At 37.5% G+C, this 14,233-nt stretch overlaps 1 protein-coding gene across 2 annotated transcripts in view; it reads left to right on the top strand.

Annotated features, from left to right (window-relative positions):
* Positions 1-8,919, top strand: part of LOC130105363 (inactive dipeptidyl peptidase 10-like) — a 118,525-nt gene extending 109,606 nt beyond the window's left edge. For both annotated transcript variants that reach the window (XM_056271348.1, XM_056271349.1), the window contains exons 23-26: positions 5,017-5,075; positions 5,147-5,219; positions 8,614-8,687; positions 8,771-8,919. In XM_056271348.1, the coding sequence (XP_056127323.1) occupies positions 5,017-5,075; positions 5,147-5,219; positions 8,614-8,687; positions 8,771-8,908 (344 nt within the window). In that variant the 3' untranslated portion in view covers positions 8,909-8,919. The remainder of the gene's footprint in view (positions 1-5,016; positions 5,076-5,146; positions 5,220-8,613; positions 8,688-8,770) is intronic.
* Positions 8,920-14,233: the final 5,314 nt, after the last annotated feature.

The following is a 14,233-nucleotide window of genomic DNA, read 5'->3' on the forward strand; positions in this document are numbered from 1 at the left end:
GTCTTGGTCTTGTCTTGGTCTTGGTCTTGGTCTTGTCTTGGTCTTGGTTTTGTCTTGGTCTTGGTTTTGTCTTGGTCTTGTCTTGTCTTGGTCTTGGTCTTGGTCTTGGTTTTGTCTTGTCTTGGTCTTGGTCTCGATACCCTCTGGTCTTGGTAGTGTCTTGGTCTCGGTTTAGGCGGTCTTGACTACAAGTAGACTTTTTTCACCGAAACAATACGGCCGAAATGTTGTGATGACGCAAACAGAAACCGCGACCTGCGCGTGCTTGTCTGAAGCAACATGTCTGTGGTGTGGACGTATTTCAGTATATCTGATGGAGCGTTCACACCAAACGCGAATAGAGCGTCTGGCGCGAATGATTTCAATGTTAAGTCGATGTAAAGACGCGGTCCTGCGGCGCGGATGAGGCATTTTGCACGGCGCGGTAGACGCGAATTCATTGAAAATTTTCATTGAATTAATAAAGCAGAGAAGCTACTCTTCATCAAGAAAAACCTGCCACTTTACCTCAATAAGTAGAATGGGCTTGTCTAGTGTTTACATATTTATTATCCACTTTGCACATCTGCAATTCTTGGTGCATTTGTTGTGTTAAAGTTCTACAGATAACACATGGGCTATGGCAGTCTTTGTTTTGATACACTATTATGTTAAAGGCCTACAGAGAAAATATTGTTGTATCTTTAAGCACTTGTTCTGAATGCACTTTCTTGTAGTAGTCCTACAGAGAAAAATTTCAAATGCACTTGACCTAAATACACTTTGTTTTTATGAGAGAACATTGAAGTTTAAAACCCAGTAGGCCTGTAGATTATTATTTAATGTACACATGAGTGGGGTCAAGTTCAACATTTTAGTTTGAATTTTATTTTATACTGTGCACCGTTGCAATGTGCTAAATAAATATTTGCATAATTTGCAATTGATTTATTCTTTGAAACTTTAATATTAATTTATGCAATTGCAATGCCTTGATTTTAGTAAAGCTAGTACACGGTCATAGCCATAAATGCAATGGTACTAATAATTGGCATAATTTCTTTCGGTTTTTCGGTTTCGGCCAAGAATTTTCATTTCGGCGCATCCCTAATCGTCATACTCAGATGCTAGTCAGAGTGTGAGTCTGAGACGGCTCCACTGGGCTGTGAGTGATTATGGGCCGTGTTTCAACCCAACCAGGGAAAAAAATGCCTCTCCACTCAATTGGATTGAACGACTCCCGTAGGAAGGACGGCAAAAACATCTTTCCGATCGGCCTGTCGCCCTGTTCCTCTTTTTAAATGAATGCGCTGTCTACATCTTCTATAACAGACGCGACGGCTGAATCTACACATCTCAGTTCTCCAGCGGCGGCCATCTTTGTTGTAAACGAATTTAACCCAAGCGCTCTTTGGTGACGTGGATGATTACGCTACGGTTGATCATCTGTCCATCATCGTATAAAGCCCGCCCTGACGATTTGATTGGTCCGAACAGCTTTGGTTCGTTGCTTCACAACGGATCAAGTCCAGACCGAACTTCCCATCCTCAGATGTTGTGGGCGGGGCTAAGCTCGGCTGGCATCCAGGCTAACCATTCGCTGTAATCCTGAATACAAGCTTCAGTGAGCGACATCTTGTCATCACTACGACATTACGACACGTTTCGTTTGATTTAAAGGGATAGTTCACTTTGAAATTAATTTTTGGTATGTTTTAGCTTACCTCAAGGGCATCCAAGATGTAGGTGTCTTTGTTTCCGCAGTAGTTTCAATTTTGATATTTTTAGGTCAAAGCGTTGTTGTCTGTCAGTCATATAATGCAGGTCTATGGGGTCCACCTCAAAGAGCATGCACAGAGAAGTCCAAATTAAACATGATTTAATGACTCGTAAATGTAAGTGCACATTGATGGCCTAAGACACGAAACGAGCGGTTTGTGTGAGAAAACGAACAGTATTTATATAGTTTTTACCTCTTGTAACCACAGCCACGTCCAAGTGATCTGAGGGCGCCGGCGCTTCGGTCTTTTCCGGAAAGCGCCGGAAGTGATCTCTCGCGCGTGTACGTCACTCATACAATTGTTTTATTTTTTTTAATTGTTTTATTTTACGACGGTTTAAACATCCCGGATAAGCGCAAATTAGTACCCTTTTAATTAGCCGTCTTACCTACAATCTCTGTTGTGTGTAAACAATGAGTGACGTACACGCGCGAGAGATCACTTCCGGCGCTTTCCGGAAAAGACCGAAGCGCCGGCGCCCTCAGAGTACTTGGACGTGGCTGTGTTTACAAGAGGTAAAAACGATATAAATACTGTTCGTTTTCTCACACAAACCGCTCGTTTGGTGTCTTAGGCCATCAATGTGTACTTACATTTACGAGTCATTAAATCATGTTTAATCTGGACTTCTCTGTGCATGCTCTTTGAGGTGGTGACCATAGACCTGCATTATATGACTGAGAGACAAGAACGTGTAAGGATTCAGGGGCGGATCTAATCCGCGGGGAATTTGCATATCATAATTAATAATTGGTAATTAATAATTATTCATGCATGTTTGGATTAGACCAGTCTTACATGTTAATAAATCTCCCGATAAGGGAGGATCTGTCATTCTACCTGCATGCATGTGAATCCCTGAAATTAACCACAAGTTGATTGCAGTTAATTACACGGACCATGTTTCACAAACAGGTCAAATGAATTAGCTCAATTGTCAGGATAATATTTGTGGGATCCACAATATCATCTTACTTTATAGGATTTCAGGAAACGCAATTCTCTGGCCAGAAGAATTGGTTTTCCCGCCCTATAAACACATACTTTTAAGGTATATTTAATTTTAGTAAGCTTGTAGCAATAAGATCTTTGGCACTTAAGGGACTTGAAACTGAGCAAAGAGACAGCACATCAATCAAATGAATATATAATTAATTTAATAGAGGCATGATTACTTATGTATTTACTACGGTTACATGGGATATATGTATTTACAAACATAATAAACAAACAAACATGATAAGGCATCAATGAACGAGAAATGCATAGAGATAGAGAGAGAGAAGAAATGTAGAGAGTTGCAGTTATGCAAGAGGGAGTTTAGAAAGACCCGAGGATCTTTCTAAATAGCAAATTCACATAGACAACAGAACTTTGAGAGACAACAAGACTTCAACAAATCTTAAAAGCGTGATCAAACACGGATACTTGCACAGGTAACTCTTTGCATGGCTTGTGAAGAAGCGTGTGTGTCTCTCGGTCCGGCGCGTCACGCGGTCACGTGCGCGGGTTTCTCCTTCAAAGCGAGCGCGCTTGTTTAAAGGTCCCTTGTAGATGGATTTGCTGAAGAGATATGTCACGGGGTTTTCTTTTCAATCGTCGATTGGAATTAAACACAGAGACTTATCTACAACTGAAAAACACAAACTAAACTAGAAACAAATAAAAGAAAGGCAAAGAGCTCGCCCGGAGGCGAGACGTTACATCATGACACGAGGACACGGGAGGAAGAGAGCGAGCGGAGGGGGGAAGCGTCATTTATCACTTTTGGAGAAATCCAGCCTCTTTCTGTTGGCTTGGCCAATTAGAGGGTTGGAAGTTTACAGGCGGGACTTTGGGTTTTATTGCTCTTTGTCTCCAGAGAGAGACATTTGAAACCCTAATTTCGTCGGTTGTTTAAGAGAAGAATCTTCACAATTCTTATAATACTAATGTGTCACAAAGTTTAGCAAAATGTAATGTCAATTAACAAATGGGGAACGAAGATTGGAGTTTATCGAGACCAAACTTGCCACAAATGGATTTGGTTAAACCTTAGTTGGCAAAGTTTGAAACATTATCCCATTAGAGTTGTCGAGAAACATAGACCAAACCACAGAAAGGCAATTCATGAAATAGGGAACTTAGATACATTGTTCATGCAATTCTCAAGTGGATATATAATATATATATATATATATATATATATATATATATATATATATATATATATGAATACAGGATTCATTTCTCCTCCTTGGTTAGAATTCAGAGAGAGCCACAGTTCTGTGAACATTCAATGTGACATGGGCAAATGGACACACATAAAAACACATCTAATATATCTGGTTAAATGTCTTTTTTTTTAAAAGAGAAGTTTCCTTCTCTTGAACATCAAATTCCAAATCAGTCATAAAAGTGTCTCGTAGCTGGAAACCACGCTCTGTCCTGAGCAGGCTTCACTTGTGGGGGATGTGTGTGTGTGTGTGTGTGTGTGTGTGTGTGTGGGTGTAAATTTACATTCCAGGCTTTTTGGGTCTTTAGCAGGATGTATTTAGTCGTTTCAGATTCACCCTCGCCCAGTCCTTACAAACGGTTTGACCTAAAAATATCAAAATTGAAAATACTGCGGAAACAAAGACACCTACATCTTGGAAGCCCTTGAGGTAAGCTAAAACATACCAAAAATTAATTTCAAAGTGAACTATCCCTTTAAAACACAACACTGGAAATGACAATGTATACGTTTTTTATTTTATCGAAAAGGATGAATAGCCTATAAGAACAATGGTACATTCATTCAAAATTCAGTTTACACGAAACACCTCAAGTCATACTTTTAAATCTAAGTACTTAAACTTTATTTGCCACAACAAAGGCATATCTAATGCGCATAAATGTTTCATATTGTCGGCCAATATTTCAATTATGTAACAAGATATTTTTAAACGTTGGAAATTTTCAAAACAATCCCGAACGTGTAATGGCGGGCACGTTGAAAATTATTTTAATATGTAATATTATAAATAGTCTTGAATGTGATTCCCATCAAAACTGAGTGTTTCGAAAGAGAAAAGCAGGATAGAAAATAGCCAATTTGATGTAAAAATATTGATAACATTGCAAATAGACCTCAAAGAACATTATAAAACAAAATAAAAAATGCAGTTCATGACCCCTTTAAGCTTTTGAAGTGTCTAGAGCATTTCAGATCAGAGATCATCATGGTTTTCTGTTCTGTGAGTGAAACTGATCTCTCTCTCTCTCTCTCTCTCAGCCTCGGCCTTCTCTGAGCGCTATCTGGGACTTCCTCTTCAGGACGACAGCAGATATCAGGTAAGTGCTGGTGAGATGTTGTTGATCTCAGTCTGAGCTTGAATGTAGTGACGGACGGTTTGTTCCTCTAGTTCTCCAGTGTGCTGCAGAATCCACAGGGTTTCCGAGACCAAACGCTGATGCTGCTGCACGCGACTGCTGACGGTCAGTGTGTGTCACAGTTCACAATGTACACTATTCGCACAATGTACGTGACGTACAATTCACATACAGGCTCTATTAATAAATTATTAACCACTGGCCTGAATAATTCATACAGATATTCACTTTCTACAGTTGTGGTCAAAAGAGATGTCCAGAGGGGGATATTTCCCACATCTTCTCCTCCTGTACCTGTAACTAATCCTTCTCTCGCGGGTCAAAATGACCAGAAGCCCTTAAATTATACTTCTTTTTTTTTTTTTTTGCCTTGTATCATTTAATTTTTATTATTTTTTTCTATTTTTAATGCAATTTTTGGGAGATATTTTAATATTTTTTACCCCTAAATTACTAGATTTAATCAATAATTTTAATATAAATAAGCACATTCTTCACATTCTTTTACTTACTCTCCATTACAAGCAAAAATTTGGCTCAAAAACTCTCACATTGAGTGTCTCTGCCGACCTCTTGTGGGAAAAAAATATTATAACATGATATTTCATGACTCTTGCAACTAGATGGAGTAAATTAACCCTTCGCCTGGTGCCCAAAGTCAGTTTTCTTCAGTTTTTCTTTTCAGTTTGCATTCAGGTGTATAGGGATCTCCCAGTCACGTGACCCCTAGCCGTGTGTCAGCCATTTTGACGGAATACATCTGTCGGCTACTCATAGATCCATTGCCGTGGGTAATATAGATTATTAGTATATTATACTTATAATATAATTATTAGTATAATTAGCCTAAATATGCAATACTTTGCGCTACAGTATTGATATAATTGCTTGCGCAAAATCATGGTGCAAAATATCTCGATACTGAACAGAATCGACTTTTTCCCCCACCACGTCATGTCATCGCACTTATTATTAGCATCACAAAAATAAATATACAAGAGGAAGATAAAGGAATTAGGAATCATATATCCATATGAAGCACCACAAGTTATTTTTACAGGCATTAAATGTGTAGAAAAACTTCCTGACATTGAGTTTGGTGACATTACAGCTGCCTTATTCACTTCCCATCACGCTACACCGGAGCTTCATTAAAAGAAAATGATTTTTCAATCATCACCGCAAAGGTTGGTCAATGTATTTTTATCACCAAATTATGCTTCCTGTAATCATTTTTAAACTGAGTTTACAGGGAAAAACACAAAACAAAATCACCAACACGATTAAGTGTATCTTTAATGAATTTGTTTAATCTATTTTGATCCAAGAAAAACGAAATAATAGCCTATGATTATACTTTTTTATACTTATCACTGACTGTCATGATAAAATGTCATTGAGACTGTTGTCTCAACCTGTGTTTCTAACGATTTATAAGAAGTGTCAAATAAAATACAAGATCAGCTTTTGGTATTTGAAAACGAAAGAATGTAATGTGATAACACGCCTAACGAATGAACTGATCTAGGATTGCATGTGTGCGTTTCGCCTGTTTATTGCCACCAACCACTTTTCTCCGTTTTGTTTCTTTTGGGATACGGTATAAAGATATTCCTTTTGAATGATCACGTATCTGATCGCATCCAAATGCACAGCATCGCTCAGGCATGATAGGAATATTTCGCGACGAGCTGTATTATCACCGGCGGTTTAGCACTTTCTATTCCGTCAAGATGGCTGCTCCAAATGGCGTGACGTCACGCGGGACGTCCCTTTTTTTTTGGGTGAATTTTTAGTTATATTGTGACTGTTAGTTGCATTGTGACTGTTAGTTGCATTGTGACTGATTTTATTTGAAAAATTGAAAAACATTGCACCTGTTATATGACCCCCACCCCCGTTCTTTAGTCTCATGCCTTTATTTGTGTGGTTATTTGTTCTGGATTGTACGGAAGCGTATTGCATTCACTTGAGGAAAAAAAATCTACTCTGTTTTTCTGAATTTAACGAGCTAATTATCTCAGAATTACGAGATAATTTTTCATGCAAAAAAGGTTTTGCTCTGTTTTTCTGAATTAATGACTTAATTATCTCAAAATTATGAGTAACTCATTAATTCATAAAAACAGAGTGAAAAAAAATGTTTTTCAAGAAAAATGTATCTCATAATTCTGAGATATTAACTCGTTAATTCAGAAAAACAGAGCAAAAACTTTTTTCCATGAAAAATTATCTCGTAATTCTGAGATAATGAACTCGTTAATTCAGAAAAACAGAGCAAAAACTTTTTTCCCATGAAAAATTATCTCGTAATTCTGAGATAATTAACTCGTTAATTCAGAAAAACAGAGCAAAAACTTTTTTCCCATGAAAAATTATCTCGTAATTCTGAGATAATTAACTCGTTAATTCAGAAAAACAGAGCAAAAACTTTTTTCCCATGAAAAATTATCTCGTAATTCTGAGATAATTAACTCGTTAATTCAGAAAAACAGAGCAAAAACTTTTTTCCCATGAAAAATTATCTCGTAATTCTGAGATAATTAACTCGTTAATTCAGAAAAACAGAGCAAAAACTTTTTTCCCATGAAAAATTATCTCGTAATTCTGAGATAATTAACTCGTTAATTCAGAAAAACAGAGCAAAAACTTTTTTCCATGAAAAATTATCTCGTAATTCTGAGATAATTAACTCGTTAATTCAGAAAAACAGAGCAAAAACTTTTTTCCCATGAAAAATTATCTCGTAATTCTGAGATAATGAACTCGTTAATTCAGAAAAACAGAGCAAAAACTTTTTTCCCATGAAAAATTATCTCGTAATTCTGAGATAATTAACTCGTTAATTCAGAAAAACAGAGCAAAAACTTTTTTTCCATGAAAAATTATCTCATAATTCTGAGATAATTAACTCGTTAATTCAGAAAAACAGAGTAGATTTTTTTTTCCTCAAGTGAATGCAATACGCTTCCGTATGATTGTGCCAGAATTTTTTTTTTTTTTTTTTACAAAAAAAAAAAAAAAATCCCCATTTTCCATTTAAAATGACCCAAGGGAAGGACTTGCTACTATTTTTTTTCACTACCAAATAAACTCTTTGAATCCAGTAAAAAAAATTGTGTGTATTCCAAGTTCAAGTGCGCCAAATCTCGCATGGTCTTGGACCACTCTGATGAACACTCAATATTTAAAAATTGAAAGAAAATGAATTTCGGGTCATAATTTCCCAAGGAGAGGATGAGGGTTCAAGTTCAAAATATGAGGAAAATATTTTTTGCCAAAAATGATGTAGTACACTGAAGATTGCATTATCACAAATAAAACAATCGACTCCAAGCACAACTGCTTGTGGACAATATTTACATAAAGGGTGAAGATGTCGATTTTCCTAGGCCTGACATCACTTTTGGCCACTACTGTATTCTATTGTAGCATAGCATTTGATTGCGTTACTCTGCCATTGAGCCATTCTTGACCTTTTTTTTGTTTTTTCCTCCAGCGAACATTCATTTCCAGCACACAGCCGAGCTCATAAAGAACCTGGTGAAGGTGGGAGCGAATTACACACTGCAGGTACTGGAAAAAACACACAATGCGTCTCAGTCCACTGATGATAGTCACGATTGTTGATGGTTTTCTGCACGGTTGTTCTTCAGATTTATCCAGACGAGGGGCATTTTCTGTCTAAGAGCAGCGAGAGACACGTGGCCTCGACACTGACCAGCTACTTCAGATCCTGCATGCAGGACGATGGGCTTCCCATCAGTGAGGAGGAGGAGGAAGAGGAAGAGTAGAGTGAAGATGACACGCAGCACACAAACACACACTGACACACACCACAATACACACACAAACACTCGGGACAGTGAAACACACTGGACGTTGAGACAAACATCCAGAGCAGAACGCTCAAGTAAACAGCGAGAGCCAGGAGTGTGTGTGTGTTTGAACATGTATATATGCATGTGTGTAACAGTTTGGATGATGTATGTATTAAAGCTGTGTGTGTGAGAGAGCGAGTGAGAGAGCGAGAGAGATAGAGTTTCTATGTTCCTGGCCAATGGATCATTATCGCTGGAAATGGATTAGAATGTTTCACATATCATGAATCACTATGATCTCCAATTGGCCGATGCGTTGGCCAATCACAGCACAGCAAGTCAGCCATTGCATGGTCCTTTTGCTTTGCTTCACTTCTTTTGCCACTTTTGTGTCTCAGTATGTTTTCCCCTTCCGGAGGAGTTGCATTCGATTTCATTTCTCACCATCCGTGACGAGCACTCGCTGGGAAGAGCCGTAAATGCATCCGTCGAAAGCTCGAGGATCAGCACACGTGCAGTGCATTCTGGGACGGGTGCGGCTGTGTTGTACAGAAGAGTAAGAACATACATCAGACGGAAGAATGGACAGTCTTGGATCAGATTATTTGTCTCTGGAGGGCTTTTGTATCGCTGACTGTTTAGTTTAACTGGTGGTGGGGGGGGGGGTGACGGGTCGGGTTTATTGTTAGTGTTCTCTAGTCATGTCTATAAATAAACAACTAGTCCAAATCCAACATTATTCAATTTTGATTGTACTACAATTTACTATCGCTCTCTGTGCCATTCTTCCTGTTCCTGCAGACTGAACCACAGTCATACCAACAGTGCAATTATGAGAACATATTAATTATCTAATCTAATAATGGCCAAAAGTGATGTCTTGAGAGGATATTTGTTTTAAACGACCCTAAAATTTTAATTAAACCATCAAAATATGACGAAAATGATTGATGGATGAACAAAACACTAAACTTGGTTATGGTATTTATCTGACAAAATTATTTGGCAAAAAAAAAAACTACAGTTACAGGTTTTATTTTACTATGCAAAAAGCTGACAGGAAAAAGTAACTACAAAATAATCCGTTATATATATTTCGTTGGTTCTCTTTTGTACGTGTTCATAATTTCTTTGAATGATAGCCTGGCCAAAAATGATGTAAGCACAATTTCATTGTGTTATCATTAATAAATCAATCGACTCCAAGCACAATTGCGTAGTATGCTTACAAAATCTTTAACAAAGTTTGAATAATATTTGGATGAAGGTAAGGCTGTACGTCACTTTTGGCCAACAGTGTAAACGGCTCCTGAAAGCTGATCTGATCCTCACTATAGCAAGACAGACTCTTTGATTTGAAAGTGTTTCGGATGTTTGGCCCTTTTTCAGTGATGGGAATAACGGCATTACTTTTTCCAGTAACGTGTAATCTAATTGATTACTCTTCTCATCTTAATAACGCCGTTACTGCCAAAAAATGCGGCGCGTTACTATAACTGATGAAGCTGTTTTTTGTTTTTTTCATCAGACCAACTAGATCTCTGAGCGAGAGGCAAATACTTTGTTTACTGTTCTTCCTTGGTTAGTGGGCAGAGCACGAGACAAGCGCATAAATGCTGACGATTGGCTGAGGTAGAGTAAAATGTCATTGTAAGCCAATCAGAGGTAGAGTTGGGCGGGTGTTCGAAAGCACGCATAGTAGTGATGGGCATTCGGCTCTTTTGACTCAGCTCACTGAAAAAAGCAGGCTCTTTTGGCTCACAAACGGCTCTTTAAATGACTTTGACTATAATATTTAAATTTTTATTACATAATTATTTAATTTCTATAGGCTAAATTTGTAAAAATAGAGTCGGCTCTTCAGATATGCGAGCCAGCTCCCGACGTTCACCTAAAAGAGCCGGCTCTTAGAGTAACTAACTCTTAGAATCGCGAACGACCCATCAAAAGCTCATTCGCGAACGAGTCGATCCATCATCACTAACGCTCATTCGCGAACGACCCATCATCACTAACGGCTAACGCTCATGAATTGCGAACGACCCATCATAACGCATAGTCGGACAGGACAGGACACACAAGGAACAACACAAGCCAGTCAGTCAACGAGAGACAGGTATGGCGACGAGCTTAACAAGCTTAATTTAATTTTGCCCAGTTGTGGCCTGTTGAGGGGCAATAAATATCAAAAGTTCCAAAACATCTATTGTGTTATTTGCATTGATCCACTATATAAACATAATATCTACATACATGGCATTTGATTGGAGGCTAGTCTCACTTTGTCCCACAGCAACATTTTTTTTTTTTTAGATGTGTGTACAATGTTTCATGTTTCTGTTAATAATGTATTGTATTAAGTGTCCATTTTATTATAATATTCAGATTTATCATAAATAATTGAACATGCACATGTATTGTAAGTTCCGTTAAAGAGGGGTAGAGGTCGGGTCACATTTGAGCATTTAAAATTTAATTTTACTTGAAAGTAACGCAATAGTTACTTTTTTAAGTAACTAGTTACTTTTAAAATTTGTAACTGAGTATCTAATTGAGTTACTTTTTGGCAGAAGTAACTAGTAACTGTAACTAATTACTTTTTAAAAGTAACTTGCCCAACACTGCCCTTTTTTAATATAGTTGACAGGATATTGTTGGATCAGGAACCCAGTCCGGCATCGCCAGCGGACACGGGTAAAGACAGCGCTATTGAACATCACTGAAAATCGCAGATTAATTTGGCATGTCAAAGTGTTCATTTTCAAATGACAGGATCGCTGATTTTCCATGTGATGACTTCTGGAGCCAGTGGCTGTGGGAATCGAAGTTTACAAACGGTAAATGAAGTATAGGTCTAATTGTTATTGTACTTATGAATCATGTAAATGATAGCATATTTTCAACTTAAAATGGCAAGTTGATGTCAGAGAACGTGTTTATGCGGATATAAGTAGCTGTGATTCACTAGCATTAGGATTTTTTTTTGCATTATTTTTGTTTAATAATTCCTGTTTTATTAAAACATTGATTTTTATGAATGCTTCTATATATTGTAATTCAAACATTCTTCATTCTGTTATTATTCTGATATGTGGCCAGGTGCATAAACTGCTTAGACTTGTCTTACAAGTTGGCCATCTAATTCTTTCTTCAAGACTGGTCATCCTTTTTTTTTTACGTCAGTGACATAAAAAGGTCAAATAATTTAAATCTGAAAAGTAATACCACATGAAAAGATCGTACTTGGGCGCTCTGCTCTTCTTTGCCAGATCTGGACCACAATGAGACCACAGCAATGCCACATCAGCCAAGAGCAAAGCGAATAAACCATGACTGTACCTTATCTGAGCCACAACATCTGTATACATTATATATTAGAGTAATCTCAGCCTTAACGAACCTGTTAACAAGCAGAAACACTGAAGGAAAGACCAGGAGAAAAAACAAGAAAAAAAAATGTGTGACTTTCAGCCACAGGCTAAGATAAAATCAACTGCGAATAAAGGACATTAAATCTCTCGAGTTATCAGCAGAGGAGGATTAAACCTCCAAAACAGAATTACCATCTCCACTTATTACAAACCAGTTTGACTTTATTTCTGTCATACGTCAACAAAAGTTCTTGGTAACACTTCACTTGAAGGGGTGTGCATAAGACTGACATGACACCTTCATAATCATGACATGACACATGCATGGTTATGACAACTGTCATTAAGTGTCATTCGCTCAATTATGACATTTTTTAATGCAGATTGTTTAATGACATTGTTTGAGATGTCTTTGTTATGACACCTTGACATAAACCAATAAATCATAACCTGTCATAAACATGACATAGCAGATTAATGATCAAACTTAAGAAACCACTCAGCTTTATGGGTTAACATTACATTAAACTGTCAGGTTGTTGGTTTTGATATTGGCTGTCATAAGGGCATTATAACTGTGTGATGAATATTTTTCTTGACCTCGACTACTGTGGTACAAATTGAATTTGTCATTAAAATGTTATAATGGCCTCATGACAGCCAATGTCAAAACCAACCACATGACAGTTTAATGTAATGTTAACCCATAAAGCTAAGTGGTTTCTTAAGTTTGATAATTAATCTGCTATGTCATATTTATGACAATTTATGTTGTCTTGATAATGTCAAGTTGCCATTACCAAGACACTGACAGGTTATGATGGTTTATGTCAAGGTGTCATAACAAAGACATCTCAAACAATGTCATATTTGCATTAAAAATTTCATAATTGACCGAATGACACTTAATGACAGTTGTCATAAACATGCATAAAACCTCCTTCATATTCATGACATGTGTCATGATTATGAAGGTGTCATGTCAGTCTTATGCACACCCCTTCAAGTAAAGTGTTACCGCGTTTTCTTTAGTTGAACCCTTGACTTTTTAACGGTAGTTTTTCTCTGGTTGCTACAACTGTGTTTATGAGACCTTCCCAGGAACGATCTTCCTGGAGTGCGTTTCCCAAAGCATTGTTAGCTAACTCTGGTCACAAGTTCCATCGTTATCCGCATATTTCCACAAGTCTGTGTTTCTCTAAACCTTAGTTCATGAACATTCATCTCGACCGACCAAAGAACTGCGTCGGTTTATCAGGTCCTGTCTTAGACTGGTTCAGATCCTACTTAAAGGGGTGGTTGATTATGATTTCACTTTTCTAACTTTAGTTAGTGTGTAATTTTGCGCTTTGAGCATAAACAACATCTGCAAAGTTACAACACTCAAAGTTTAAAGCAAAGGGAGAGATTTGCTTTTAAAGAAATCGCTTTTTAAGGACTACAACAAAAACGGCTGCAGGGACTACACGACATTCCTCCCGGGTTAGTGACATCACCAACCCTAAAATTTACATAAACCCCGCCCCCAGAACACGATTTATAGATTATCAAGACAGAATATGCTAATCAATGACTAGAAGATACATACCGTAATTCCTCAAATAAAGACCGGTATTCAAATAAACGCCGGGCCTCTGATAGTGGCCGGGGGCGTGGTCAACGCGGACAAATAAAGGCCGGTCTCAAATTAAGGCCGGGGAAAAAATAGTGTGAATAGGTACACTTTAAATAAGTGTACACTCAAAGACGGACGCGCTCAGCGCTTGTCATATATCACAACTATTAAGTGTTTTTAACCACATGTTTATTTTAGGTTTCAGACATTTAAATAGATATGATTTATAGCAAAACAATAAATTTATAGTTTGTGAAATACACAATGGTGTCTATGGAAGCAGCAATAACAATCCATTCAAATATATTTGGC

Source organism: Rhinichthys klamathensis, unplaced genomic scaffold (assembly GCF_029890125.1).
Source record: "Rhinichthys klamathensis goyatoka isolate OS25496 unplaced genomic scaffold, OSU_Roscu_1.1 h1tg000318l_1, whole genome shotgun sequence".
Taxonomy (NCBI): Eukaryota; Metazoa; Chordata; class Actinopteri; order Cypriniformes; family Leuciscidae; genus Rhinichthys; species Rhinichthys klamathensis.